The 22,710-nt window shown below is 36.2% G+C and overlaps 1 protein-coding gene across 1 annotated transcript in view; it reads right to left on the reverse strand.

Annotated features, from left to right (window-relative positions):
• Positions 1-898: 898 nt before the first annotated feature.
• The window catches only part of PGM2L1 (phosphoglucomutase 2 like 1), a 49,850-nt gene continuing 28,038 nt past the window's right edge, over positions 899-22,710 (reverse strand). The window contains exons 6-14 of the mRNA XM_015075582.3: positions 18,882-19,075; positions 17,865-18,054; positions 17,269-17,366; positions 16,168-16,348; positions 13,589-13,682; positions 12,700-12,829; positions 12,276-12,465; positions 8,710-8,843; positions 899-6,562 (exon numbers count right to left, since the gene is read on the reverse strand). Coding sequence (XP_014931068.1) covers positions 6,460-6,562; positions 8,710-8,843; positions 12,276-12,465; positions 12,700-12,829; positions 13,589-13,682; positions 16,168-16,348; positions 17,269-17,366; positions 17,865-18,054; positions 18,882-19,075 — 1,314 coding nt within the window. The 3' untranslated portion in view covers positions 899-6,459. The remainder of the gene's footprint in view (positions 6,563-8,709; positions 8,844-12,275; positions 12,466-12,699; positions 12,830-13,588; positions 13,683-16,167; positions 16,349-17,268; positions 17,367-17,864; positions 18,055-18,881; positions 19,076-22,710) is intronic.

A 22,710-nucleotide genomic window follows, 5' to 3' on the forward strand; every position in this document is an offset into this window, starting at 1 on the left:
CTTCTTTCTAGTGCTTTGAATCCAAAGACATAAGGAATAGATAAAGGTGATCTGGTGGATTGGGGGTAGTGGGAACAGTGTCCTGAACAGGATGTTCCAACAATAAAATGGCTGCTGTGTCTTTTTTCCTACTTTGTAGCCTTCTGGAGGGCCCCTGGTACCTACATATTTCCAACTTCATAAATATTTATAAAATGAAATAATGAAGCATGGGGTGCCTGGGTGACTCTGTTGGTTGAGTCTGACTTCAGCTCAGGTCACGATCTCACAGTACGTGAGTTCAAGCCCCACGTCGGGCTGTGTGCTGACAGCTCAGAGCCTGCTTCAGATTCTGTGTCTCCCTCTCTCTCTCTGCCCCTCCCCGGCTCATGCTCTGTCTCTCTCTGTCTCAAAAATACACAAACATTAAAAAAATTAAAAAAAAATAATGAAGCAGAAGGATAAAATAATTTCAAGCAAGCTGCATGCAAGATGAGACCATTTAATGATTAGAATCAGAATTAAAGAGAGGAAAATAAAGACAGGAGAATGGTCCTATCACTAACAGAAATGAGGAAGTGCAAGTTTAGGGAAGACAGGAAGGAAGGACCAGGAATAACAAATATATTATATATTTAACTTTTTATTATGTTAACTGATGCTAAGGTGAATAGACAAATTAGGTCAAATGAAAGAAAGAGAAAAATAAGATGGAAAAAACTTGAATATTAGCTCTTTCTTCTGGGACTTCTGATGAACCAGTTTATGAACATGTTTAGTGAATAATAAGCTAGAATATTCATTTAGGCTGAAAGTAGGTTCTAGGTATGCCATGCATATATTTCAAAAATATGTTCCATTTGGATAGCAAACTTTATGAACCACACAGTAATTAAGATAATAAAAATTACACAGAGACTCATGCTTATAAAGAGGCCTGTTTATTACCGATAACACTTCATTTGCTAAAACCACCAGAAATCCACTCACAAACACTTCAAGTGCATATTCTCACAGGCAGTACTTATGATACATCCTGGTGTTTTCATCGGGAAAAAAATGAGAAAATGTTGACAGAAACTGTTAAAACAAGGGCACAATTTTGAGCAACTGCTGCACAAGTCAGAAAAATAATTCATTCTTAACTGTATATATTTTATCTGGCATATTCAATGACATAATACAAAGAGTTTATTTTAGCCTAAAACAAAAAGGCCTCACCATATATACAGATGCAGACTCTTGTTTGAGTGCCTCTTTTAAGATATATGATGAATCATAACAGTGGACAAAAATATACCAAATAGTTTCAAATTAGTTGTGACTCACTTGGAAGGTAGCACTATTAGGCTCAAAATGGCACTTATAACCTGTGATATTAAGTCTACATAGATACCTTCTTAGCCTACTTGGCCAACATCTTGCTTTGAGTGTAAAATACTAGGCATTATATATAATTTGCAAATAGGAATATGCTCTGCCCTCTCAAAAGAAACAGTATTTAAGGGTGTGCATGCTTAATGAAGATTTATCATAAATTCCAGCAATGAGAAATGCTTAAAAAAACTGAATCAGAAAATTAACATTTTTGATTGTTTCTTACTTAAACTATTAGTTTCTTTAAAATACAACCCCCTAATTCCTACTGTCACCAACTAGGCACTCTATAACAGGTACTGTATCTGGGGGGGCAGGGGGAGGGTGTGGGTATGAAAAACTAATAAAACATGATCTCTGCTCTCAGGGAGCTGATAGTTGGGTGCTCCTTCTCGGTCAAGAAATGCCAATGAGTTAATGAAAACAAACGGGCCAACACCTCTGACAATATTATATAAGGCTCAGTGAACGGAGCTGTTTCAGTTCAGTTTAATTTGGCATTAATACTTTCAAAGTTCAGCTTTTAAAAGGCAGGGAATATCCTAGGTATGTCCTATATTTCCCAAAGTCAGTGTGTGTACCACCAGGCAGACGCGGCAATTGAGGAGGGTAGAGGGGGAAAACTGAGAGGCCATGTGCTAAATGTGGTGCTACTTGCCGGCAGCACTGGTTTCCGTGAAGACTGAAGGAATCATCTTTATGTCGAAACAGTTTTATTATGGAGAATGCAAAATTCAACTTACGTTTTTAAGACAGAACACGAAATTTCACGAGTGGTAGACTACTTCAGATTTTGTGCTTGGGCCCCTTCCCCCTCCCCCCCCCCCCAAGAGTATTTATACTCTTCTGCTTTAGGGTGGAAAAATTTGAGAAGCAAACTTTAGATATGTCATTTGCCCTTACCTTGGACACGTTACTCATTCTTATATGTCCTCTTTTTCAAGTACACAGTCTTGAATGAACAAAGAGAAAAGATCATTTAATGAATGTAATAGTATGGTTAATTTTTTAAAGTAACCAATGGAAAACTTTAACTTTGTTTCCACCTGGAACTAAAGAAAATCGTGCTGTGTTAAGTCCTGCAAAGAAAGATCCTCTTCGTTCCACCTGGGACTTCTTACGGCTTATGGTAAGATGCTTTGGGGACAAATGTGAAAAAAGATTTCCTCAAATTTTGTGCTTTGGATACCCCAAGTACAAGGAAACCTGAAATAATATGTGAGATCAACTGACCATTCAATTGATTAGTAGGACTCTTTCCTCATCAGTTTCTAGAGCAATCTCAGAAAAACAAATGAATTGTAAAAGGCTATAATAAATTAACATATAGTAGTATCCAGACAGACCAAAAAGGTTATGAAATAGATTTAAAATTACTTCTTACAATGTCTTAAATATTCTCACAATAATAACAAAATAACCAAAAGTCCAAAAAACAGACATAGTTTATGAACACGTTCAAAGCATTCTGAATGAATACAATTAAGATTTCTTATCAGTGAGGTAATAGGGCAATAGCTTTTCACAGTAACAAAATGTGGGAGGGGACCTAGGGAAAAAGGGAGGTAGAGAGAAAAAGGCATAAAATAAATTTATCCAATCAAAATTTGGATTTTTCAAGCATCACAAATATCAGTGGAAAACATCTGAAAGAAATACCAATAGCAGCAATTCATAGTTCACAGAACAATTTCTCCATTAAACTCCAGCTAATACCTTTGTTCGATCAATTCCAGAAGCAACCTCTTTAAGAAATAGGAGGTCTATTTCCTATATAAAGTTATGCCCAGAGTATCCAGTCTTTTTCCACTGGATCCACACTATTATGCCCAGAGTATACAGAGTCTTCCTCTCTGCTGAAGTTAGGACACCCAAATAACAATACAGTTAAAACAAAACCCTCAAATATCCTATAATGCTATATAGTCTTCAAGATGAATAAAATGGTGTTCAAGTCTCACTTATTTGCCAGGTTAAATTAAAAATAATATCCAAGCAGGTCTTTATGCAGTGAATAAAGACTGCACTCGTGCGTCTACTACTCAACATATACAAAAACTCTCTTGTGAGCTAAATTCTTCTAGATAAGGAGCAAAAACTCAAATGTAACTTTCAGTGCTATGATATCATCATTGTCCCAACCTGAGTTTTAAAAAAAAGTATTGGAAGGAACCTTTAAAATCCATTTAGTACATTCCTTAATATATAAATTTGTTATTTAATTTTTTTAAAAGATCTTTATTCTTTTTTAGTCTGTCCTCATTGAAGATAGAGAATAGTTTGATATATTTCTTCTTACTTTGAGCCTTTCAATAAAAGATTCAACTAATAACTTAAGAAGACTTATTAAACTATCTCAACAGCTTTCTCCCCTCCAGAGTTAAATGATCTTAATTCTTTGAACTCTTTCTCACAAGTCTTATTTTCCAATTTGTATTATATTCCTTTTTATTTCTGCTATGTCTTCTCCTCCCCAGTTCCCATATGATCCTAAGACACAACATCCTAGCAGGAATTGAATCAGTAAGAGGGGTACTTTTTCTCACCTCCTAAAACTTGGCTTCTTTTTAGTGGTTGCTAATAAAGGAAAGAAAGCAAAAGGTTCGCTATTTGTTCATCATAATAACAAACACAGCTAAATAACTTGCCCAACAGCCAGTTTATTCCCTACTTTTTGAGAGGTTAGTTTGCCCTTCACAAGAAGTTGTTCCTGTGCCATCTTATTGACTTTTCTATTGTTTGTTTATTTCTACTGCTTATTTTCAATGTATTCTTTGACCTTGCCCCACTAGTTTGTTCCTTTTCCCCAAAACTCTAGAGAAGCCCAGTTTTGATCTATATACTCAAGGAGAATGCATTCATTTTTGTGATATAATTCATAAAGAAAAAGCTAAACAATGTAGAGCCCAAGGCTGAGACTCATGGGCCAGCACCTCTGCCCTTCCTGGTTGACTTGGATTACTGATTTATTCTATTAGGCCACTGTATACCCACTATGTCAAGTTCATGTTAAAATACCATGCTTACATAGACTTGAGAGCTTGGCTAGAATCTAATAATTCCCTCAATCTATACATTTCAGGAACATTTGTAAAATTTTGTTAATTTTAACTTTGGATTTTTAAATTTTTGAGATAACCTAAGCTTTCATAACTTTTCACCTTGATTAAGATGACTTAAACATTGTATTATATTAAAGCACACAAACTGTTCTCTTTATAATAGAATGACAATCATGACATGGCTTTAGTGATTATGAATGGGCTATCATATCATTTTAGCTTCACTTTGTTCTTCAGTCATGGAAACACAGACACTAAAGCCCAATACACATATTTTTGATATATATAGCATTGTTTATAATACTTGGCAGAATATAGGCTATCTCCTAAGTTACATTCTACATTCCTTAAAGCCAATAAAGCAAAAAAGTATACACATTTTCCCTAGTGCAAAGCCTTTGAAAACAATGTCATTCAGAAGTATGGTGCTCTACCCTTAGCTAGCTATTACCTACAGTCATACAAGATCTAGCTATAAGAAAGGAAGGAACAAATTAACAATAGTGGCAATACAATAATTTGAAAATTATACTTGGACTATATGGGTTCAACCAAATGTTAGCTGATAGCTGCAATAAACCAAACTGTTATTTAATAAATGTTTAAATTTTATGTTATTATTTTTTACGAAATAAATTCTCTAATACCAGTTATATCCCACTAGCTATTTGTTCAGTATAATTACACACAAGGCCTTGTGATTGTTACCTCTTAACTACAGCACTTGGGTTTAATTATTCTGTGAGTTATATAGGACAGGATACACTTTAAGGAGATTAAACGGTATTTCTCTATTAAGACTTTTTTAGAAGTCTGGGGAATCAACCAAAAGTGACCTTCCAAAATTTTTTTCCATATTGGTAAAGAGTACTCTTGAGATCAGAAATTCTACAGTGGCCAGCAAGATGTTAGAACAAACTGGAATTTAGTTTTAAAACATGTAGTTTTAGTGTTTTCTAACACCTAAAATCTGGATATTTTATTTCTTAGTAAAATTAGCATTACTTCATCTGATAAAGGAATAAATCTACTTATAAAAATGTAATTCCAAAGTTAGACATTTAAATAAATTTAGAGCTCCTTTCTCAGTTCAGATTTTTTTCTTTACTTGAAGGCTGTGATTACTGAGCCTGAACTCTAACATGAAGATCCTTCAGTATAGTTACACTGAGTTTGCCTTTATTAACATTTTTATTTACATTCATAAGATTTTTTTAAAGGGCAAATTTATTTGCTATAGAGGGGAAGCACCTACATAGTTTGGAAGATTTCCTCAACTGTCTGAAAATTGGCTGATTAAATTATATTCAATGCAGGAACACTGTTTTAATTCATACCATACCCTGAGAAGGCACTAAGAAATCTGACAAGAACGAAACCACTAGGAGCATTGCCACTATTGTTTTACGTTCAGTAAACGTCAGAATTTTAAATACGTACAATAAGTTCACACTACATTAAGAGCACCTGAAAAAGAGAAGCTGAAACCACATATTGTAACATCGGTTCTAAGCTAAAAATGCAAATACCCTACTTCAAATACTCTACTTTGTAAGTTAATACCTGTGACATAACAATGACACTTTCCCACAGTATTATGGGAGCAATGCCATTTTCTTGTCAATTTTATAGATTAATTTCCTTAACTAACTCTACAATTATATAGCATTTATCTGCCTTTTTTTTAAAAACCATGCTCTACACAATTATAATATGGAACTAAGCTTAATCACACTTAAATAAGAAAACTCACTTATGTATTGTTTTTTTTCTGTTAAAGGAAGAACAACGTGTCACTATAATACTTTTAATGCAATGACTTTTGTTCAAGATTATGAAAAAATTTGAATCATTTCTCTCCAGACCATTGCATTTCAAATTGATAGTTTGTTTAGTCAGCTAACCAAAAGAAAGAAAATAAAAGTAAAAGGATACTTGGCCAGAGGAGATAGGGAGAGAATGCTAATATGATGTCAACACATGGAGTTCTTTGTTGTTCTGTTCCATGTGCCAGTGCAAAGAAATGATGTACTGGTGTGCACTAAACAGAACGCCAGATCAGTCCATTTTTACTGGGCTCAAGAAAATTCTCAATCAGAGCTTCAATGAGTTTCTTCAATTCCTCTTCTAGTAAGGCAGTGTCACTGAAGAGAAAGATTAAGGGTTTTGAAATTCTTCATTTTCATCACCTTAAAATTAATTTAAATTGTTATAATTTTAAGAGGACATATTCCGGAGAGGATGATCAAACAATTTGTTAACAAAACAGAAGTTCACTCAGTTAAAACAAAACAAGACTAAAGGGGAAACGATCACACACACACAAAACACAATTATCACCAACTGAAGTTGAATTTCACGAAAGGGAGTTTCTTGGTACACAGTACATGGATGAGTTTCGGTATATCTACAGATTTCTCCTGAGTTAGGCAATTTAATGGCCTAGAACACCAATACTAGGTGTTATGCTAAAATGGCTTCCTGAAAACTTTGAAGGATACCCAGTAGATATTATGGGATGACATGGCATGATTCAGGTACAGAGGGAGATGTGACTAGAAAAATGAGATGTTTAAAAAATAAATATACACTTACAGGGATGTGCTTCAAAGTCATCACTGCTGTTGCCCAAAAGATTTCCCGGAAAGCCTCTTCTCAACTGACTTCACAATCATTTTTTGTTACTTTAATAATCATCCTTTAGTTTTAGCCAAATATAGCATTACCCAGTTTAGTTTCCTTTAAACTCTACTCTGAATGACTTCAGGATGTCTTTTTGCCCCCAAAGGAAATAAAATCTACTCTTAAATGCAAAGACTTAGGAACATACAAAATAATGTACCTCGGACTCTGAAGGCAATTCCAAAAAATCTCCTTCCCAAAAGTATATTAATCAGTGACAAGGTACTACTTTTAGTAAGTTTAAATAGCATTTGAGATGTTTATTAAAGTCAATTTAGTCACAATTCTTACTCTTAAAAGGCAATAAATTAGGCAGATTAAGTCAAATCATATTTGATGTAAAAAATGAATATTCTCAGAGCGCCTGGGTGGCTCAGTTGGTTGAGCATCCATCTCCTGATTTTGGCTCAGGTCATGATCTCAGTTTGTGGGATTGAGCCCCACATGGGGCTCTGTGCACAGAGCCTGCTTGGGATTTTCTCTCCCTCTCTCTCTCTCCCTGCCCTTCCACTGCTCATTCTCTCCCTCCCTCTCTGTCTCTCTCTCAAAATAAAATTAAAAAAAAAAATTTAAAAAATGAATATTGTCTGAAAATAAATTATTTGTTCATCATTTCTTTATGTTCAACATATAACAGTTAAAGCTCACAGAACCTTCCAGTAATAAAAATTCACTAAAATTTAAAAATTCAATTTCTAAATGATACAGCTGGTTTGGAAAATAGTCTGACAGTTTCTCTGAAGGTTAAACATAGAACTACCATGTGACCTAGCAATTCTACACCACCTATATACCCAAGTGAAATGAAAACATGTCCACACAAAAATTTTTGCACAAATATTTGTAGCACTGCTATTCATTAATAGTTAAAATGTGGAAATAACCCAAATGTCCACTGCCTGAAAATGGATAAAAAAGTTTTATAACCCATACAATAGAATATCATTAGGCCATGAAAACAATTTTTTTTAAAAAAGGAATAAAGTGCTGATTCATGCAACATGGATGAAACTTGAAAACATTATGTTAAGTAAAAGATGCCAGTCACAAAGGGCTAGATATTGTATGATTCCATTATATGAAATGTCCACAATAAACTAGTCTATAATGACAGTAGATTGGTGGCCGCCTAGGGTGAAGAGGGTGGGGGATAGCAAGTGACTGCTAATGGGGATGGTGTTTCTTTTTGAGGTGATGAAAATGTTCTAAAATTGTTAGTAAAAAAAAAAAAAATGATTGTGGCAAACCATAAGAGACTCTTAAATACAGAGGACAAATTGAGGGTTGATGAGGGTGGGGAAAACAGATGATGGGTATTAAGGAGGGCACTTGTTGGGATGAGAACTGGGTGTTATACATGATGAATCATTGGAATCTACTGAAGCCAAGACTACACTGTTATGTTAGCTAATTTGAGAATAAAAAAAAAAGAGAATACATGGAGAAAAAAATTGATTGTAATGATTTCACAATATACTAAAAACCACTGAATTGTACACTTTGGGTAAACTGTACAGTATGTGAACTGTATCTCAATAAACTTTATATATGTGCATATGTGTGTGTGTGTGTGTGTGTGTGTGTATATATTCAAAAAATCAATTCTCACCTCTGCTCTGGTGATGCACACATCTCTGCGTAATACTTTATCTTGGGTTCTGTCCCGCTTGTCCGAAGAGTAGCCACACAGCCATTTTGAAAAGTAAATGTAATCATTTGGCTGTTTTTACTCACAGGCAGCACCTATGCACAATTTTAACAACAGCTTAGTTACACTCAGTACCTTTTTCATTTTCAAGAGTTGTAAAACATACGCTACTTATATGAGGTATCTAAAGGAGTCAAATTCATAGAAACAGAAAGTAGAAGGCTGTTGGCAAGGGCTGGTGGGGGGCGGGGGCAGTTGTTTAATGGTATGGGGTTTCAGTTTAGCAAGATGAAAAAGTTCTGGAGATTTGTTGCAAAATAATGCAGATATAGTTAACATTGCTGGGCCTGCATGCTTAAACAGTTATGGTGGTACCTATTATGTTATGTGTTTTTTACAGTTGAAAATATTTTTAAAAGAATCATAAAATACAAGAGTACATACATAATAATTTATAAATATACCATGTACTTAACATTTATAATAGTACAGGCATTGGGTTATATACATGGTCTCTAGGCCTCAAGAATAATCTTCCAAAGTAAATATTACTTCCAATTTACCGACAAGTTTCAAAAAGAGTAAACAACCTAGTCGAGGTAATCAGCTAAAGTGGCAGAGCAAGAAGCTGAGGCCAGGCCTATTTGTACCAAAGTCCAAACTGCCTCTACATTTGCAAAGTGCTTTACAATTTCAAAGCACTTTCACAGTTTATCAATAGCTTCCAAAGCAGAGTGCCCATATCCTAGAGGACAGGGCAAATAACCTACTGGGGTACAAAAAAATTGTATACTTTTTATGTAAAAGTTACAAAAAGAAATAAAGCTTTACTTTTGACATTGAACATATGGATTAACACTTGTACTCTTCCTGGACCACAGATCTGTCTATGAAGGTATCTTGGGGGACCTGTGGGGGTTGTACTGTGACATGGGTTTGACAGTGGTGCCTTTCACCAGGTGTCCTGAGCCTGGTCCTCTCCGTGAAACCCCTCCCTCAGTGGTATTACCATACACCGGTTGCTTAAAACAGTCACCTTCTGGGGTTCCTGGGTGGCTCAGTCGGTTAAATGTCCAACTTTGGCTCAGGTCATGATCCTGCAGTTCATGAGTTTGAGAACCACAATGGGCTCTGTGCTGACAGCTCAGAGCCTAGAGCCTGCTTCAGATTCTGTGTCTCCCTCTCTCTCTGCCCCTCCCCTGCTCACACTCTGTCTCTTTCTCTCTCTCAAAAGTAAATAAACATTACAAAAAATTAAAAAAAAAAACAGACACCTTCTTCTCCTCTTTTTCACTCACAGACCATCAATTAGCAAGTCCTGTGTATTCTACTTCGCCCAACTTTCTATCTCCACTGCTACTATATTAAATTTAGGGGCACCTGGGTGGCTCAGTCAGTTAGGCATCCAACTTTGGTTTAGGTCACGATCTCATGGTTCGTGAGTTCGAGCCCAGCATCAGACTCTTCTGCTGTCAGCATGGAGCCGCTTCAGATCCTCTGCCCCCTCCTCTCTCTGCCCCTACCCCACTCTCAATCTCTCTCTCAAAAATAATAAACATAAAAAAAATTCAGGCTCCCATCATCTCTCAGCTTGATTACTGAAACAGCATATGAACTGATCTTCCTGCCTGGGAGTTTGTCCCTCTCTAACCCACACACCGCACAGGTCATTCTGTCTCAAACTCCACACTACCACTACAGTTGTAGAGAACTCCTTGTGGTTCTATGAAGGAGAACATGCCTTCTCACCTCCAGATCTAGCACCTGCTGCTCCGTTTGCCTGAACACCCACTGTTCCTCCTACATCTGGATAACTCCCACTCTTACTCAGCTCCCAAAAGTCCTCTAGAATGTATTCCATAAGCCTCCCAAATCCGAGCAGGGGTCCTTCCTATGCTCTTCCATGGCACCTTATGCACCCCCTGGTTGCATTTGTCACGTTGTAATCAGTTTCCTTCCATTTCCCCACTAGACTCTTGAGTGTAGAAACAGCGCCTTTGTCATTGCTCTATCTCCAGTGTGTCTGTACCTGTAGCACCAAAGGATTCTGATAAATGCCTATTGAACATACACATGAATATCAATCTGAAATGTGAAGAAAAACCTAACAAAGTCTTTGACACTTACTAAGTGACCTTAGGGGATTAACAACATCTATAGCACCTGCCTTATAAAATTGTTGTAAGCATCTGCAGAGAACACACAGAAAAGTACTCTGAATAATGAATATCATAAAGCTTAAAGGGGGTTAATAGGAAAAAAGCATCACAGCAAGAACTACTCTGAGCACAGCAACAGTAGTGAAATAAAAAGAAGCAAAAAATTTGGTTCTTCTCTTCAAGCAGTTTACAAAGACAGAAAAATAGATACACACATCCTTGCACATATACAGAATACCAACAACTGGGAACCAATATTTGCTGACCAGATGACTATACACACATAAAAGGATTATGAGCTATATTATACACAAGAAGTTGCAGATTTCCCAAAATATATTATGCCCCTAGCAACTTGAGACATCAGGACATTATAAATGGAAATTTAGGCTAATAACCATAACAATAACCAAACACATATGATCAGCAATCTATAGCATTTAAATATTTGTTGAGCACCTACCACGTAGGCAGGAGCCTTGAGAGGCACAGAGGTGTATCAGAAATGGATCTGCCATGTACAACACAATGATAAGATAGAAAGTGATAAGTGACAAGAGGAAAGCACTATATATAATGAAACCTCAGGAGGAAGATATCTAATTTTGGGACCTGGAGGGTATGTGGAGGAGGTGACATTTGTCTGAAGTCTTAAATAATGGCTAAGGTGTGGACCTGCAGCAACAGGAAGGAAACAAAGACTGAGGAAATAGCTTGAGCAAGAAGAGAGAAATTTTTAATAAAAATGTATGCATGTAAGAAACTATTAAGTTGTTCTATTTGGCTACAGGTATAGGGAATAAGGTCGAAAAGGGAAGTTACAAATAGAAGGGGGTTAATTGTGAACTTTTAGGCTTTTAGACTTTATTTTCAGCATTATATAGCATCATCACACATTCTCCCTCTCTCCTTCCCTTTCTCTTTTTGTCTAATTCTCTTTCCCATCTCCCCACATGGAGAAAGAGGAGGACAGGATCAGAGGCAGGGAGGCTCTGGGATTACAACTGCTCTGAAGATGGGGCACCTGGGTGGCTCAGTCGATTAAGCGTCAGACTTCGGCTCAGGTCATGACCTCACGGTTCGTGGGTTTGAGCCCTGTGTCAGGCTCTGTGCTGACAGCTCAGAGACTGGAGTCTGCTTCAGATTCTGTCTCTCTCTCTCTCTCTCTGCCCCTTCTTGGCTCACACTCTGTCTCTCTCAAAAATAAACAAACATCAAAAAAAAAATTGAAAAAAAAAACTGCTCTGAAGAAAAACAATGAATCCCCTAGTTTCAAGACACTCACAGGCTTGAATTTCCACCATTTCACTATAGTACGAAGTACTACAAATTGTTAAAAAACTTAAAAAAATATATATGGGTACTTACTGATTTCTTATTAGGCTGGCTGCTGTCATATCCAGTGGTAACATCCCGTATGTGCAATATAGCAAATGTCCCACAAAATTTTGGATATTCTTTTGGAGAATCAAAATTGCGAAGCCTTTCAAATATACTTTTGATGGTAATCGGATCATAACACAAGAAATAGGACGTTTTTGAAATGTGATAACCATATCTGCACAAAAATTTAAAGTGTTAAAATCAGATGTCAGATAACTCTTCAGGAAAGCACATATTAAAGATAAGCCTATTATTGTATTATGTAGAAAGTGGAAGTCTTTAGTTCAGTTTTAGAACTTTTTAAAAAGGATTGGCTATTTTCAAAACCAAATTTAGAAATCTAAAAGGAGAACCAAAAAATTGAGAAATTTAGCAATTGAAACTAGAAATTCATAATAACATAACTTACTTTTCATAAACCTTAGTCAGTTGTTGTTTCAATGTTATGTTCATGGTTTCCAGGTAAGCTGCCATCTCAGCAACAACAACGGCTGCACTCACCCCGTCTTTGTCCAAAACTGAAGTTCCACACAGAAAACCTGAGAATTAAAACACATTTTTGAAAAAAGGGGAAAACTTAAGCCTATAATAATTTCAATAGTTTTAATGGTGCCTGGGTGGCTCAGTGGTTAAGCATCCAACTCTTGGTTTCGGCTCAAGTCATGATCTCACGGTTTCATGGGTTCGAGCCCCACATCTGGCTCCACGCTGATGGTATGGAGCCTGCTTGGGATTCTCCCTCTCTCTCTTCCCCTCTGCACTCATGCTGTCCCTCTTTCAAAATAAATAAATAAACTTGAAAAAAATAATTTCCAGGGGCGCCTGGGTGGCTCAGTCGGTTGAGTGTCCGACTTCAGCTCAGGTCATGATCTCACAGTCCGTGAGTTCGAGCCCCGTGTCAGGCTTTGTGCTGACAGCTCAGAGCCTGAAGCCTGCTTTGGATTCTGTGTCTCCCTCTCTCTGCCCCTCCCCCGCTCATGCTCTGTCTCACTCTCTCTCAAAAATAAACATTAAAAAAAATTAAAAATACTAATTTCAATAGTTTTATTTCTTCAGAAGAACAAATGAATTTAAGAGCCTAGTAATAGATGATACCCCTTGATACTGAAGGTATTTAGGGAATTTTTAAGGGTCTTTTTTCCCCACGATGAAAAATGCAGCCACATATTTCTGAGTTCTCTATGGTTTTTACAACACAAAATGCAAAACCAGAAGACAAAAACTCCTCTCCATAGAATTACTATATTTAAAAAGATGCTCTCATTCAAATTTCAAAGATTTTAATATTTACTACATACCAATTGACTCCTCAAATGCAAAAAGGACTTCTTTCCCATTTTCCAGGAGGTCTTTTATCCTACATCCAATCCATTTAAAACCTGGTAATGTTTCCTGAAATGCACAGAAGGCCACTCTAGTTAAGTGACTCCTCATAAAAATATAGTAAAGCCTATTGCTAAACGCACATAACACTCTCATAGTGATCTTCTGTTACGGTGTTTGGTCCACACAGATTTATAAAGTAGTAAGCATACAGCCAGGAAATGCTTGGATTCACATTGCCACGACTGATAAACTACTATTCATTGAGCACACAAATAGGTGATTTGCACCAAATACAGTCCAGCGGTTAAAAGTGGTGATACAGATAGTCACAAAGTAACATAAATACACACATCTATTATGATCATCCACTATTTATCAAGCACTGTTAGCGGGTGCTCTATATCACTGTCTTTTTAAATGCTTACAAAAACTCTGTTGCTGAAATAGAGGCTCAGTAAATTTGCCCAAGATTATGCTGTATATGAGATAGAGCCAGGATTCAATTACACTGCTTCTCAGAAACTGTCTTTTAGGCTGTATTATAAGTACTAATATAAGAGCACCCTACAAAGGGTGTGATTTAGTCCCCCTGAATAATTGAAGGCCATAAAGGTTTTTAATGATACACTTACAACATTATCACAGCATATGCTTGAACCAAGTGTTCCTTACTATAATACCATGGCCTAAATAAACCCAAGAGAGTTACTGAGCCTTTCTTTGGTAATTAGATTCAAGGACTTTTCATCTGATGAGCTACTGTTCACTTTAAAGACATGAACTGTCTGGGGTGCCTGGGTGGCTCAGTCAGTTGAGCGTCTGACTTCAGCTCAAGTCATGATCTTGTTGTTCCCGAGTTCAAGCCCCACATCGGGCTTTGTGCTGGTGGCTCAGAACCTGGAGCCTGTTTCAGATTCTATGTCTCCCTCTCTCTCTGCCCCTCCCCCATGCATGCTCTGTCTCTTTCTCTCTCTCTATCAAAAATAAATAAAACATTAAAAAAAAAATAAAGACATGAACTGTTTTATGGGGCGCCTGGGTGGCTCAGTGGGTTAAGCATCCAACTTCAGCTCTGGTCATGAACTCGCGGTTGGTGAGTTTGAGCCCTGCATCAGGCTCTGTGCTGACAGCTCAGAGCCTGGAGCCTGCTTCAGATTCTGTGTCTCCCTCTCTGTCTGTTTTTCCCCTGCTTGCACTCTGTTGCTGTCTCTCAAAAATAAATAAAGATTAAAAAAATAAATAAAGACGTGAACTGTTTTAGAGTCAACAGAAAGAGCATGTGATAGACACTGATTTTAGAGCTGACCATTACTAACTTATGATTCCCAATTCACCTCTCTACTTCCTCAGTGGAAAAAAATAAACCTCTACTACCTCCTTACATACAACAACACAAGGAAGCAAATTTATAATATTGGTCTCCAGAATCAGGTTCTTTTTTCTCTTTTGTGCTCATTGTATGTTGTTTTTGCCAGAGATATTAACAAGGAGAATGTTAACATTAACATAATTCAGAATCTCAAGCTTGAATAAATTTTCAATTTCTGCTCTTTTGCTGTTTGTATTTCTTTAAAAGCCTGAGAATGAAAGTTCCATTTCTTTAAAACAGGTATAATTTTATTTTATTCAGCCAATTAATGTTAAGACCTGTAGCTTGGCTGTGGCTAAAAAAAAAAAAAAAAAAAAAAAAAAAAAAAGGCCCAGAGGTGACATTTACACTGACATTTTGGCAAAGATGGCAGAGGAAAAGCAATTTAATTGGCATCAGTCTCAGAAGCTCTAAAAACTGTCAGCTTAACTGCCTGAGACAGAGGTTACAGATCTGTGCTGAGAGTGAGTCATTATTTGTTTTTTTGGATGGAGAATCATTGGGTCTTCATTTACAATTTAGAAGACTGCTTTAATTTTCTTAAGACTGAACCTGAAGAGCCTAAACAGTGGTCGATGATACCTACAATTTTTTGGAATGGAGTTTATGCTACTGATGAGGTCACTAGGAGCAAGATTTTCTCAGTATGAAAACCAAGTATTGTTGTATGAAATAATAAGCATTAATTCAATTTTTAAAGAACATCTTATCTTAGTTCCAGAAATTCACATACTGGATGAACTTGGCTCAAGGTGTCTGAATTGTCAAAAGATGAGCAAATTTTAACAGAATTAGAAAAAAGGGGGGATTATAAATCAAATCAATAAAAGTCAGTTTTAGTGGGGAGGTGAATTTAATGTATAGAAATTGATTTAGAGGGGCACCTGGGTGGCTCAGTTGGTTAAGCATCCGACCCTTGATTTCAGGTCAGGTCATGATTTCATAGTTTGTGAGTTTGAGCTCTGCATTAGGCTCTGTGCTGATCGCTCAGAGCCTGCTTCGGATTCTCTCTCTCCCTCTCTCTCTCTCTCTCTCTCTGCCCCTCCCCCAGCTCGTGCTCTCTATCTCAAAATAAATAAACTTGAAAAAATTGTCAGATTAATGGGTTTAAGTAATAGCTCATGTAATTTTAAAAAAGAAATTGATTTAGAAAAGTAGCACACAGATATTATCTTTTCTTACTTCAAAATGAAATCCTTCTTCAAGTGCAATTGCCTTCAAAATTTTGGAAGAGACTGTGGTGGCTAACATATAAACGTTCTTCACATCAGCATTTCTTGATTTATTTTTCTTCCAGCAATCAAACATCCACCACCCAAACAAAGCTGCCAACTCATTCCCTGTGAAAACTTTCCAATGACCACTGGAGAGAGAATGAAAATTCAGTTCAACACTTTTATAACTTCTTATTAAAATTTCTTGACCCTAAGACATACAAACAAATTACCATCCTTCACATAAGATTTTTGAGAAAACATTTAGTACCATTTCTACCTCACCAGGGGTGAACTTTGGGTAGAAATGGCAGCAATGTCTGCTGAAAAATTATTACATTGTAACTTTTATTCTCTTACTTAATGAGAGAAAAATTTAGAATATGATATCCTGTCTGTGTAAGGACATTTGTCACAACATTATAATGATAAAAATCCACAGCAACCCAAAGGACCAAGATTAGAAAATGATTGTATTCATAAAGCAATCTGTTGGGGTATTATTCCATTTTAAGAATTAATATTTTAAGGGGTTCCTGGGTGGCTCAGTTGGTTAAGCGTCTGACTTTGGCTCAGGTCATGATCTTATGGTTCGTGGATTGAGGTCTTGCATCGGGCTCTGTGCTGACAGCTCAGAGCCTGGAGCCTGCTCCAGATTCTGTTTCCCTCTCTCTTTGCCCCTACCCCACTTGTTCTCTCCCTCTCTCTCTCTCTCTCTCAAAAATAAAAATAAACGTTAAAAAATTTAAAGAAAAGAATATTTTAAGCAATATTTAAGGACTGAAGAGTGTTCATAGTTCAATATTAAGTGGTAGACAATGAAAATATTAAAATATATATAGTATAATAACAATTTTATAGAAACAATTATAGCATATCTCAAATATGTGAGTAGAAAAAATATAGAAAGGAAATGGCAAAATATCAACCTAAGGGTTATCTTTGGACAGTGGGCTTCTGGGAGATTTATTTTCTTATTGTTATTATTTCCGATGAGCCTGTAAGACTTAAAATCAAAAACTGTTTTTCAAAGTTTTAAGCTTTTAATTAAATAACAGGCTTTACTTACTTCTCCTGAAGTTCTGCCACTGCCAGTCGGTCTGCATCAGGATCTGTGGCTAGCACTACCCGGGCATTTTCTCTCTCTGCCAGTCTCAAAGAAAGTTCCTGAAACAGCCAAATCATTGGATTTTATTGAAGATGTTAAATTCATTTAATTTCTAAATGAAGGGATGATGTTAGTTGATATAAATTTTAGAAGGAATATAAGTTTGGCTAAATTTAAGATAAGCCTAGGGGCTCCTGGGCGGCTCAGTCGGTTAAGTGTCTGACTCTTGATCTTGGCTCAGGTCGTGATCTCCTGGTTTGTGAGACTGAGCCCTGCATCAGGCTCTGTGCAGATGGTATAGAGGCTGCTTCGGATTCTCACTCTGCGCCTCCCTCTCTCTCTCAAAATAAAAAAATAAACTTAAAAAAAAAAAGCCTAGAAGTAGAAATATCCACTATAGAGATTTCAAATAAAACAGAATATATGGCTCCAATATAATTTAAATTATGTAAAGTAGGATGGTATCTACTTTTGTAAGTAATCACTGAATTGTCAAATGAGTTCTATTTGATGAAGTTTAACACACTCATAATAATTTAAATAAAGAAAAAAAATACCAGCACAGATTCTCCTTCTTCAGGATTTGGGCATTTAACAGTAGAAAAGTCTGGATCAGGATCTTTTTGTTCTGGTACTGGAATAGGAGGCTTAAAACCAAACACTTGAAAAGCCAGCTGCACATAGTCATGTCCGACCCCATGAAAAGATGTATGTACAAATTTCAAGGTGGTCTTTGAATTTAATTCCCTGTAAAGGAAAAGAATTATTCAGTCAATATCACAAAACTTGGTACTTGTGGTATAATTAAAATAAGTTAGAGAAAAAGCTAAAATCTATTTTTTAGGATAAAGCAAATAAACTCAGCAAGCCAGGATGCTTTCTAGCAGTAGTGTTAGCTATTTATGGAATAGTAAGAAAATATGGAAATAAGGCAAAATCAAATTTTAGAAGAAATTTCCTGATCTCATACAGAGAATACATATATTTAGCTATAATTTTTAATGGCTTTATGAGGAAGCAATTAATATACTATACAATTCTTCTATTAAAATGTACAATTTAATGGCTTTTACTACGTTCAGTTATTCAAACATTACCATAATCAATTTTAGGACATTCTCATTACCCCAGAAAGAAATTGTGTACCCCAGAGCCACCACCCCCTAACGCTCCCATTCCTCCCAGCCATAGGCAATCACTAATATACTTTCTGTTTCTGTCTCTACAGATTTGCCTTCTCTGGACATTTCCTATAAATGGAATCATACAGTATGTGGTCCTTTGTGACTGGCTTCTTTCATTTTGCATGTTTTCAAAGTTTATCCATGTTGTGGTATGCATCAATATTTCTTTCTACAGCTGAATGATATTTTGTTGTACGGATATACCATAGTTTATTTATCCATTCATTAGTTGATGGATATTTGGGTTATTTTCACCTTTTAACTATGATGAATAGTGCTATTTAGCTATATTCTTCATATAATCCATAGCCAACACATTTTTATTTCTATTTCTTTCCTTTATTAATCTTATTGTATGGTAATACTATCCTACATTCCCCCCATAGATACCTGTGAAAACAGATCTTTTTAAGATCTTCCATGTATCTTCTGCAAATGTCCTGCAGAGGATCTCTCTTCAGTGGGCTGGTATCCACTAAATTATCATTCCAGGAACCATTCCAAGGTTCCACACATTCTTCTATACATTTCAGAATTTCTTTGTCATGAGGAGATGTGATCTGGGCACCAGTTTCCCAATAAACCTAGTTGATAGGTAAATACAGCTATAATTACTTGAAATGTAGGCCAGATATTTTTTGCTACAGTAGAGATCTTTGGCTTTATAAATAACCATACCAAATTAATCAAGTAGAAACTGTCAACACGGGACTAAAGTAATATGAAAGGATGTTGATGATAAAGATTCCTCAGGGACTCATTAATAAAATGATCATGTGTTATTTTCTCTTTTAGAAGTATACTTTAATAACAATACAAGTAAAATATAATCAGGGCACCATTATGACAACATATTAATGCATACATATACCATAGTATTCAATCATACTCTTAGATCTATAACTATATACTACAGATAATCTAAGAAATTATGGGATATCCATAAACTTTGACACTATAAAATTTTAGCATTATAAAGTAGTTCTGTGATAAAGAAGAAATTATCAGCTATAAATTAAAGTAGAATTTATGTCACACCAGATAAAGTCTAGATCAGGAAAGATAACTAACATGTTAATTACTGCATATACATTTCAGTATATGTGTTTTCAGTATTAATCAGAATACATTTCATTAAGCTGTCAGTTTGTCAAGTGGCTTGATCAACGAGAAATTAGGAACAGTTAACAAAAAAGCAAGAAAATGTATTTCTGTAATTCATAGGATCTCAAAGTTAGAAGGGACTCTGCTTAGAAAATATCTATACTGACTTCTACCATATATATGACAAGACTACCCTCTTTTGCATCCTGAATGATGAAGAGAAGAATACATTTGAATATAAACTATGTACTAAGCTCTGTGCCAAACAATATGGTAGGCTAGATGAAAATTCTCACAATATAAACACCTTAAAATGTTAGCTAAAGTTGGAAAAACATTATCTAAAATGTATAGCTTAGTTCATAAGAAGAAAAGGGAAAACTCCAGGCAATGGGAAAAAAGGAAAGAATTGAACACCAGAGTGATGAGGCTGTGAGCTAATGCTGTGACTGCCTGGGGTTTGGGAACTATTTCCCTGGTTCTTGAGGTGTAACACCCATGTGGAAGGCAGGAAATTTGAGACCTGAGACTCCCCTCCCACCCCTTGTGATCAGTAGAATTACAGTATAGAGGCTCTGCCCACTATTCTAGAAAGGTGATGAGGAAGCATGTCTATTCTTCTGGGTATGAAAACACTTTCAAATCTGAGGTCTAAATTAACACAGAAATTGCTCCCCATCAGCGAAACTCCTGAGGATTCTAAAGAAATTAAAGAAACAATACCAAAAACTAATCTGAGTGATCCTCCCACAGTCCAAGCCATAAAAAAGATTCTATCCATAGCCTATATCCATAGCTTTCAGAAACTCACCATAAAAATTTATAAAACATGACAAAAAGCTCCTGGCCTTTCTCCTTGCCCATTTCTTCTTGCCTTTGTATATGGATGTGATGCCTAGAGTTACAACCATTATATGATGTCCACACTGGCGAGAAAGGCCAAAAAACTGCAGAAATGCCAGGCCCAACAACACTGAGCTACAGAACCCTGCCAGTAGCCACCTACCTTTGGACTTTATGTCTGAAAAATAAACTCCTCTCAGCTTAAACCACTTTTGTGGGTTTTCTGAATCTATAGCAGAAAGTATCTGTATTTGATTCAATAACAGAAGAATCCATGCAACAAAGTATACCCAGGAACAAACTTCAAAAGAAATATGAAAAATCTATCAAAAATATTTAAGGGGTGCCTGAGTCAGTTAAGTGTCTGACTCTTGGTTTCAGCTCAGGTCATGATCTCACAGTTTTGTGGGTTCAAGCCTCACACCGGGTTCTGTGCTGACAGCATGGAATCTGCTTGGGACTCTCTCCCTTCCTCCCTTTCAGCCCCTCTCCCACTTGCCCTGTCTCTCTCAAAATAAATAGACAAATTTAAAAAAATATTTAAAATGTTACTAGAGTATATAATAGAAGTCTTGAAAGAACAGAAAGATACATCCTGTTCATGAATAAAGAGACTCAATAAAAATTGTAAAAACATTGAAGCTGCCTAAATTAATCTACAAATGAAATAGGATACCAATAAAAATGTCAAAATAATTTTTTCCCAAGTGGAAAAAACATAATACCATGCATGGAAAATATAAATAAAGTCAAAAGGCAAATGATGATATGGGGGAAAATACCTGCAAAACAGATGACCAAGAGCTATTTTTCACATATAAAGAGTTCCCAAAAATCACTAAGAAGAGCAATTACCCAAGAGAAAAATGGACAAAACCTTTAACAGACTTCTCAGGAAATGGAACACAAATATCATGTAAATAAGTGAAAAGATGCTCAACCTCACTCACAGAACAGGTGCAGATTAAACCTAACATTTTCACCTGATTGGTAAAGACCAAAAAGTTTGATAATATGAAAGGTATACATTGTTAGTGAGAGTATCAATTGGTACAACCACCTTGAGTAGAGAATGACAAATTTTCTTTCATATCCCTTTGACTCAAAAATTTCACTTCCAGAATTTATCCTATAGATCAACAGTGTCATAGAAATATAAAGTCAGCCACAAATGCAAGCCCACTTATGTAATTTTAAATTTTCTAGTAACCACATTAAAAAAGAGAAAAAGGAAGAGGTAAAATTAACTGTAATATGCTTTATATAACCCAATATATCCAAAATATTATCATTTCAACATGTAATCAATATAAAATTAATTAAACATCTTACATTCTTTTTTCCTACTATGCCTTTGAAATCCGGTGTGTACTTTACACTTTCAGTGTATCTTAGTTCATACTAGTCGTATTTTAAATGTTCAAAAGCCATAGGTGGCTAGTGGCTACAATATTGGACAATGCAGCTATAAGATGATAAGAATAAAAGCAATTGGGGCACTGGGGTGGCTCAGTTGGTTGAGGGCCCAATTTCGGCTCAGGGCATGATCTCATGGTTCACGGGTTCGATCTCTGCATTGGGCTCTGCACTAACAGTGTGGAGCCTGCTTGGGGTTCTCTGTCTCCCTCTCTGTTCGCCCCCGTTCATGCTCTCTCTCTCTCTAATACATAAACATTAAAAATTAAAAAAAAAAAGAATAGATGCAACAGCTAACATTTATTGAGCATTTATTGGAGCCAGACACTATACTAGGCATTTTGCATGCAGTATCTCCTTTAATCATCACTCTTACCCTATGACATTGGTTCTATTATTCCCCCTAGTTTGCAGATGGGGAAACTAAAGCACAGAGAAAAGAACTTGCCTGGGGTCACAAAGCTTCTGAGTGGCAGAGGCAGGTTTTAAACCCAACCCATAGTCTTAACCCCTATTCTAAATAGATCTACCCTATGACCCAGCAATAGCACTGCTAGGAATTTACCCAAGGGATACAGGATTGCTGATGCACAGGGGCACTTGTACCCCAATGTTTATAGCAGCACTTTCAACAATAGCCAAATTATGGAAAGAGTCTAAATGTTCATCAACTGATGAACGGATAAAGAAATTGTGGTTTATATACACAATGGAATACTACTTGGCAATGAGAAAGAATGAAATATGGCCTTTTGTAGCAATGTGGATGGAACTGGAGAGTGTTATGCTAAGTGAAATAAGTCATACAGAGCAAGACAGATACCATATGTTTTCACTCTTCCTGAGAAACTTAACA

This window comes from Acinonyx jubatus, chromosome D1, assembly GCF_027475565.1.
Source record: "Acinonyx jubatus isolate Ajub_Pintada_27869175 chromosome D1, VMU_Ajub_asm_v1.0, whole genome shotgun sequence".
NCBI classification, from domain to species: domain Eukaryota; kingdom Metazoa; phylum Chordata; class Mammalia; order Carnivora; family Felidae; genus Acinonyx; species Acinonyx jubatus.